The sequence below is a fragment of the Salmo trutta genome, unplaced genomic scaffold (genome assembly GCF_901001165.1).
Source record: "Salmo trutta unplaced genomic scaffold, fSalTru1.1, whole genome shotgun sequence".
Taxonomy (NCBI): domain Eukaryota; kingdom Metazoa; phylum Chordata; class Actinopteri; order Salmoniformes; family Salmonidae; genus Salmo; species Salmo trutta.
This window is the reverse complement of record NW_021822469.1, coordinates 695875-704890: the sequence shown is the minus strand read 5'-3', so window position 1 is coordinate 704890 and position 9016 is coordinate 695875. Positions and strand designations below refer to the sequence as shown.

Below are 9016 nucleotides of genomic sequence, written 5' to 3'. Positions count from 1 at the left end.
GTCATATATAGAACCTGGACAAATCAACAGAGGCCTTGAAGGCATTAGATTACTATGATGTCATATATAGAACCTGGACAAACCAACAGAGGCCTTGGAGGCATTAGATTACTATGATGTCATATATAGAACCTGGGCAAACCAACAGAGGCCTTGGAGGCATTAGATTACTATGATGTCATAAAGGTCAGTCGTGTATCAGAGGGAAGTCTTCTCTACAAGCCATGAAGCTACATGGATGATTCCAATGGGAGGTGAGTTCACTTCAGGTCAGAACTGACTGCTTTAATAAACTGTTTTAAACTAAATAGCTTTGACTATCCAGACAGACAAGGTGTTAGCCTATTCAACTTCTCATCAAAATGCCTGGGAATAAGAAGTGTGTTTTTGTTAGTATTTCCAGTACACAGCAGTTTGAAGATGTACAGCATGATCATGATAAAACATGACAGACACAAGAGACCGTGCTTGATGTCAGTGTTGATGGGTTGCTAAGACATTGTCTTCTAGCTGAGTTCTCTCTCAAACACACACACACACACACACACACACACACACACACACACACACACACACACACACACGAGTATCTGTCTGAATTGAGAGTAGTTCAGAACACTGTCTCAGACTCCCAGCAGTGGGAGAAGAGGCACAGAGCAGAGAGGCACAGTTAAGACAGAGTTGAGATGAGTCCCAGGTCCTTGTCTGTCTGTCTGAGGGTTAGTCTGTCTGAGGGTCAGTCTGTCTGTCTGTCTGTCTGTCTGAGGGTGAGTCTGAGATTGAGACCCAAATGGAACCCTATTCCTTATTTAGTGCACTAATTATGATCAGAGGCCCTGGTCAAAAGCAGTGCACTAAATAGGGAATAGGGTGCTATTTGGGACTTAAACTAAGAGAATTAAGAAACCCTTGTCCAAGACCATCCATGTTTGCCTCAGCCTGTCTGGTTCTGCTGTCTCTGGCATGACGACACCTTAAGGAGCACAACCAGACAGGCATGTATCTACTTCATCTCCCAAAAGTGAAAGTGAAAAGAGACAAAAGACGGGGCATTTAAAGGAGCACCACAAGCCCTGAACTTCACCACCCAGGTTTTTCAGCACACAGCCTTGACACCTGCCTGCTACAGCACTGACCTTTCACCTCTTTCTCTCTGTCTCTTCTCATTGGTCACCAGTGCAGCCAATCCCAGCGGTGTTCAGGGTCAGGTGATGCCCATGGAGGAGTGGGGGTGTAGCTCAGGATGGGGGGTGAGGGTGAAGGGGGAGCAGGGGAAGAGAGAGGACAGGCGGCTGGTGGGGGTGTGTGGTCTGGCTAACAGTGGTAACTCCTGCTACATGAACGCTGTGCTGCAGTGTCTCTTCTCCACTGTGCCGTTGGTGGAACACCTCCTCAGCTCACACAAACGCTCCCAGTTGGCCAAGTAAGACCCTGTCTGTCTGTCTGTCTGTCTGTCTGTCTGTATTAGATTTTGTATAGTACTTTTTAACCAGGTACTCCAAGCACTTTACATTAGATGGGGGGAAACTTACATCCTCCAATGCCTCTCCTCCTTCCTCTCCTCCTCCCTCCCTCCCATGCCACTCTTCTCCCTTCTCCTCCTCTTCCCCCTCCTCCTCCCCCAGGCGTAACAGTCCTGTAGCGGGGGTGTTTGTGCAACTCCTACAGGAGGTGTGGCAGGGTCAGGGGGGTACCACCTCCCCAGGGGAGGTGAGGGCCTTGGTCTCCTCCCTGCACCCCCAGTTCAACAACCAATCACAGCAGGACGCCCAGGAGCTACTCCTCCTCCTGCTCAACGCCCTGCATGACGACCTGAAGAATGTACACACAGACACACACACACAGACACACACACACACAGACACACAATCCTGCCACCACACTGCTCCATCCACACTGCTCCGTCCACACTGCTCCGTCCACATGGCTCCATCCAAACGGTCAAAGGCTCTGCCTCATTGTCTTTCTTGATTCCCTGCTCCTCAAAACCCATTGGATAGGGGATAAGTGTCCAGGGGATAGGGGATAAGTGTCAGGGGATAAGTGTCAGGGGATAAGTGTCAGGGGATAAGTGTCCAAGGGATAGGTGTCAGGGGATAGGTGTCAGGGGTTTAAGTGTCCAGGGGATAGGTGTCAGGGGATAAGTGTCAGGGGATAGGTGTCAGGGGATAAGTGTCCAGGGGATAGGTGTCAGGGTCAGGGGATAGGTGTGAGGGGATAGGTGTCAGGGAATAGGTGTCAGGGGATAGGTGTCAGGGGATAAGTGTCAGGGGATAAGTGTGAGGGGATAGGTGTCAGGGGATAAGTGTCCAAGGGATAGGTGTCAGGGGATAAGTGTCAGGGGATAAGTGTCAGGGGATAAGTGTCCAGGGGATAAGTGTCCAGGGGATAAGTGTCCAGGGGATAGGTGTCAGGGGATAAGTGTCCAGGGGATAGGTGTCAGGGGATAGGTGTCAGGGTATAGGTGTCAGGGATAAGTGTCCAGGGGATAGGTGTCAGGGAATAAGTGTCAGGGGATAGGTGTCAGGGGATAAGTGTCCAGGGGATAGGTGTCAGGGGATAAGTGTCAGGGGATAGGTGTCAGGGGATAAGTGTCCAGGGGATAGGTGTCAGGGGATAAGTGTCCAGGGGATAGGTGTCAGGGGATAAGTGTCCAGGGGATAGGGGATAAGTGTCCAGGGGATAAGTGTCAGGGGATAAGTGTCCAGGGGATAGGTGTCAGGGGATAGGTGTCAGGGGATAGGGGATAGGTGTCAGGGGATAAGTGTCAGGGGATAGGTGTCAGGGGATAAGTGTCCAGGGGATAAGTGTCAGGGGATAAGTGTCCAGGGGATAGGTGTCAGGGGATAAGTGTCCAGGGGATAGGTGTCAGGGGATAAGTGTCCAGGGGATAGGGGATAAGTGTCCAGGGGATAGGTGTCAGGGGATAGGTGTCAGGGTATAAGTGTCCAGGGGATAGGTGTCAGGGGATAGGGGATAGGTGTCAGGGGATAGGTGTCAGGGGATGTGTCCAGGGGATAGGTGTCAGGGGATAAGTGTCAGGGGATAGGTGTCAGGGGATAAGTGTCCAGGGGATAAGTGTCAGGGGATAGGTGTCAGGGGATAAGTGTCCAGGGGATAGGTGTCAGGGGATAAGTGTCCAGGGGATAGGGGATAAGTGTCCAGGGGATGAGTGTCTAGGGGATGAGTGTCTAGGGGATAAGTGTCAGGGGATAGGGGATAAGTGTCAGGGGATAGGGGATAAGTGTCCAGGGGATAGGGGATAAGTGTCAGGGGATAGGTGTCAGTGTCCAGGGGATAGGGGATAAGTGTCCAGGGGATGAGAGTCTAGGGGATGAGTGTCTAGGGGATAAGTGTCAGGGGATAAGTGTCTAGGGGATAAGTGTCCAGGGGATAAGTGTCTAGGGGATGAGTGTCTAGGGGATAGGGGATAGGTGTCTAGGGGATAAGTGTCTAGGGGATGGTGGATAAATGTCTAGGGGATAGGGGAGAAGAGTCTAGGAGATAGGGGATAAGTGCCTAGGGGATGAGGGCTAGGGGCTGAGTTGGTATTCAGACAGTGTGTTTCTCCTTTGTGTGTGTGTGTCTCTGTTTGTGTGTACATTGTGTGGGTATATACAGTACCAGTCAAAAGTTTGAACACACCTACTCATTCAAGGGTTTTTCTTTATTTATACTATTTTCTACATTGTAGAATAATAGTGAATACATCAAAACTATGAAATAACACATGGAATCATGTAGTAACCAAAAAAGTGTTTTATATTTTATATTTGAGATTCTTCAAAGTAGCCACCCTTTGCCTTGATGACTGCATTATTTTAACAAGCTTCACATTGAATGCTTTTCCAACAGTCTTGAAGGAGTTCTCACGTATGTTGAGCACTTGTTGACTGCTTTTCCTTCACTCTGTGGTCCAACTTATCCCAAACCATCTCAATTGGGTTGAGTTCGGGGGATTGTGGAGGCCAGAATATCTGATGCAGCACTCCATCACTCTCCTTCTTGGTCAAATAGCCCTTATACAGCCTGGAGGTCCTGTTGAAAAACAAATGATCCCACTAAGTCCCACTAAGCGCAAACCAGATGGGATAGCGTATCCCTGCAGAATGCTGTGGTAGCCATGCTGGTTAGGTGTGCCTTGAATAAATCACAGACAGCATCACCAGCAAAGCACCCCCACACCAACACACATCCTCTTCCATGCTTCACGGTGGGAACCACACATGCAGAGATCATCTGTTCACCTGCTCTGCGTTTTGTTGGTCAATTTCTTCAACAAATGATCAGGTCTATATAATTATCAAACATACATTAGTAATGGAAAGGAAACACAGACTCTTTGTTTGAGTGTTAAAATACTCAGAGTACAGTATAACAGTATATGATAGTTCTCCCCAAGTTCTGCAAAATGTCTAAGACATCCTGCAACTCATATAGCCTCTCCCAGTCCTCCTTACGTGAGTTTCCCTGGCAACGTCATTTTAATAAATCTAACCTCCCCCTGACAGCAGGAACCAATTTATCAGCAAGTAAAAACTCAGAAGTGGGGTTGACCAAAACTTGACCTTTCATCACAAGTATAGAGTCATGACAAGGTGAACGAGGCCAAGCATCTTCTGACAGGTGGCTGGTTTCATCAGGTCTGTGGCAGCCTTGTGTTCTCAGAAAACCAGATAACCACAGTGGGATCCAGACAGGAGGAGTCTGAATGTAGACACCTTCTGAAGGTCACAACACTCAAAAACAGGTTTTAACACATACACAGAGGTCCCCTGAAGAGGTCCTCTGCAGCAGAGGTAACTCTGGGTCTTCCTTTCCCATGGCAGTCCTCATGAGTGCCAGTTAAATCATGCGTTTGATGGTTTTTGAGATTGCACTTGAAGAAACTTTCAAAGTTCTTGAAAAGTTGACTGACCTTCATGTCTTAAATTAATGATGGACTGTCGTTTCTCTTTGCTTATTTGAGCTGTTCTTGCCATAATATGGACTTGGTCTTTTACCAAATAAGGCTATATTCTGTATACCACCCCTACCTTGTCACAACACAACTGATTGGCTCAAACGCATTAAGGAGGAAAGAAATTCCACAAATGAACTTTTAACAAGACACACTTGTTAATTGAAATGCATTCCAGGTGACTACCTCATGAAGCTGGTTGAGAGAATGCCAAGAGTGTGCAAAGCTGTTATCAAGGCAAAGGGTGGCTACTTTGAAGAATCTCAAATATAAAATATATTTTGATTTGTTTAATACTTTTTTGGGTTACTACATGATTCCATATGTTCCATAGTTTTGATGTCTTCACTATTATTCTACAATGTGTGTGTGCATGTATGATTCTCTTGCTACAGAAGGGGGAGAGGCGTCAGACACGTTCTTCCCAGCGGTTGTGTCTGGGCAGGAAGTCGCTCAGTTCGGCGCCAGCAGCGGGGGATTCTACGGTGGTGACACGTCTCTTCGAGGGACAACTCAGCTACCAGATGCTGTGTCTGCGCTGCGATGGACACTCTCACAGCAACCAGGTCTTCACCATCCTGTCTCTGCCTATACCACTTGACTCATACAAGTGCTCCCTACAGGTACAACTAACCACAATCAGACTGACCACATCCAGACATACCGACTAAACACATACAGACTAAACACATTCAGACTAAACACGTACACACGTACAGACTAAACACATACAGACTAAACACATTCAGACTAAACACGTACACACGTACAGACTAAACACATACAGACTTAACAAATACAAACATACCAACTAAACACGTACACACGTAGAGACTAAACACATACAGACTAAACACATACACACGTACAGACTAAACACATACAGACTAAACACATACACACGTACAGACTAAACACATACAGACTTAACAAATACAAACATACAGGCTAATCACATACAAACTAATCACATACAGACTAAACACATACAGGCTAAACACATACAGACTAAACACATACAGACTAAACGCATACAAACATACAGACTAAACACATACAGACTAAACACATACAACCATACAGACTAAACACATACAACCATACAGACTAAACACATACAGGCTAAACGCATACAGACTAAACACATAGAAACTAAACACATACAGACTAAACGCATACAAACATACAGACTAAACACATACAGACTAAACACATACAACCATACAGACTAAACACATACAACCATACAGACTAAACACATACAAACATACATACTAAACACATACAGACTAAACGCATACAAACACACAGACTAAACACATACAGACTAAACACATACAACCATACAGACTAACACATACAGACTAAACACATACAGACTAAACACATACAACCATACAGACTAAACACATAGACTAAACACATACAACCATACAGACTAAACACATACAAACATACATACTAAACACATACTGACTAAACACATTCAGACTAAACACATACAACCATACAGACTAAACACATACAGACTAATTATATACAGACTAAACACATACAGACTAAACACATACAACCATACAGACTAAACACATACAAACATACATACTAAACATATACAGACTAAACACATTCAGACTAAACACATACAGACTAAACACATACAAACATACAAACTAAACACATAAACATAGACTAATTATATACAAACTAAACACACAAACTAAACACATACAAACATACAGACTAATCACATACAGACTAAACACATTCAGACTAAACACATACAGACTAATCACATACAGACTAATCACATACAGACTAAACACAGACTAAACACATACAAACATACAGACTAGCCAGCAACCACACGTCTCTCTTCTCCCAACCCTCTCTCTCCCTCCTATAGGACTGCCTGTCGCTGTTCTTCCAGCAGAGTACGTTGACGTGTGGAGATCAGAAGTTGTGTCCAGAGTGTGGAGTGAAGAGAGACACAGCTGTCCTCACCAGCATAGCCAAACCACCTGAGATCCTGGTGCTGCACCTCAAACGGTGGGTAGCTGCCAACCATCTCTCCCCACGCTGGTCACTAGATGGCTATGCTATTGGTGCTAATGTAAAGGACGGCACGGTGCCTGCTTAGTGGGAAAGAGGGATACCTCGTCAGTTGTACAACTGAATGCATTCAACTGAAATGTGTCTTCCACATTTAACCCAACCCCTCTGAATCAGAGAGGTGCGGGGGGCTGTCATAATCGACATCCAAGTCTTCGGCGCCCGGGGAACTCCCTGTAACCCCTAACTAGAGGTCCCTGTAACCCCTAACTAGAGGTCCCTGTAACCCCTAACTAGAGGTCCCTGTAACCCCTAACTAGAGGTCCCTGTAACTCCTAACTAGAGGTCCATGTAACCCTAACTAGAGGTCCCTGTAACCCCTAACTAGAGGTCCATGTAACCCTAACTAGAGGTCCATGTAACCCCTAACTAGAGGTCCATGTAACCCTAACTAGAGGTCCCTGTAATCCCTAACTAGAGGTCCATGTAACCCTAACTAGAGGTCAATGGCAGTAATAATGTAACACCTCATTAGAAGGTGTTCATCAGCTTTATCTCTGCTGCTGTCATGTATCTCAATGAGAAAAACATGTAGAAATAACAGAACCTGTGTGACATTACAGTTTTGGTTGCCATGGGAGTGAGAAGAGGAAGTTGAGGACCAATGTGTTGTTCTCATTGGACAGTTTAGACCTAACCCCCTTCCTGTCCAGCCCCTCAGCCAATCACACCAGCTACTCTCTCTACGCAGTGGTGGTGAGTTTCTGTTCACACACACACACACACACACACACACACACACACACACACCACTGAGGGGAGGACAGCTCATTTATAATGGCTGGAACGGAGCAAATGGAACGGCATCAAACTCATGGAAATGTGAATTTGATACCATTCCACCAATTCCGCTCCAGCCATTACCACAAGCCTGTCCTCCCCAATTAAGGAGCCACCAGCCTCCTGTGAGGCAGAAAGACACGCATGCATCTACACCCAAACATGTGAACGCTTCTACACACACATACATCTGATGCTCCTGTCTGGAAAAACACAGCCAACCATGAACACATGAATCCACCGGTGTGTCTTCACCCCCCTCCAGAACCACACAGGAGACCTAGACATGGGTCACTACACGGCCCTGTGCCACAGTACCATGTCCAGCAGCTGGCACCACTTTGACGACAGGGCCGTGAGCGAGGTGGTGGACTTCTTGGTGCAGTCTCCTAACGCCTACATCCTGCTGTACAGCCGTCAGCCCTTCCACAGGCCCACCATACCCCAGATCTGACCCACCTCAGATACCCCGGATCTGACCCACCATACCCCAGATCTGACCCACCTCAGATACCCCAGATCTGACCCACCACAGACCCACCATACCCCAGATCTGACCCACCACAGACCTGGATCTGACCCAACACACTCCGGATCTGACCCAACACAGACTCACCCTACCCCAGATCTGACCCACCACAGACTTGGATCTGACCCACCATACCCCAGATCTGACCCACCACAGACCCACCATACCCCAGATCTGACCCACCACAGACCCACCATACCCCAGATCTGACCCACCACAGACCCAACATACCCCAGATCTGACCCACCATACCCCAGATTTGACCCACCATACCCCAGATCTGACCCACCATACCCCAGATCTGACCCAACAGACCCACCATACCCCAGATCTGACCCACCACAGACCCACCATACCCCAAATCTGACCCAACACAGACCCACCATACCCCAGATCTGACCCAACACAGACCCACCATACCCCAGATCTGACCCAACACAGACCCACCATACCCCAGATCTGACCCAACACAGACCCACCATACCCCAGATCTGACCCACCATACCCCAGATCTGATCCAACACAGACCCAACATACCCCAGATCTGACCCACCACAAACCCAACATACCCCAGATCTGACCCACCACAGACCCACCATACCCCAGATCTGACCCACCATACCCCAGATCTGACC

The 9016-nt window shown here is 47.2% G+C and overlaps 1 protein-coding gene across 1 annotated transcript; it reads left to right on the top strand.

The window, feature by feature from the left end:
• The first annotated feature begins 234 nt into the window (after positions 1-234).
• LOC115182356 (putative ubiquitin carboxyl-terminal hydrolase 50) lies at positions 235-8306 on the top strand. Its single transcript, XM_029743976.1, has 7 exons — positions 235-254; positions 1178-1423; positions 1626-1821; positions 5356-5583; positions 6867-7009; positions 7636-7768; positions 8097-8306. Exons 1-7 carry the CDS (start codon positions 235-237, stop codon positions 8304-8306), a joined length of 1176 nt encoding a protein of 391 aa, XP_029599836.1.
• The last annotated feature ends 710 nt before the right edge of the window (positions 8307-9016 follow it).

Coding starts and splice junctions, on each gene's coding strand:
- LOC115182356 (XM_029743976.1), top strand. CDS start 235: ATGGATGATTCCAATGGGAG. Junction 255..1,177: donor ATGGATGATTCCAATGGGAG/GTGAGTTCACTT, acceptor ATTGGTCACCAG/TGCAGCCAATCCCAGCGGTG. Junction 5,584..6,866: donor CATACAAGTGCTCCCTACAG/GTACAACTAACC, acceptor TCCCTCCTATAG/GACTGCCTGTCGCTGTTCTT.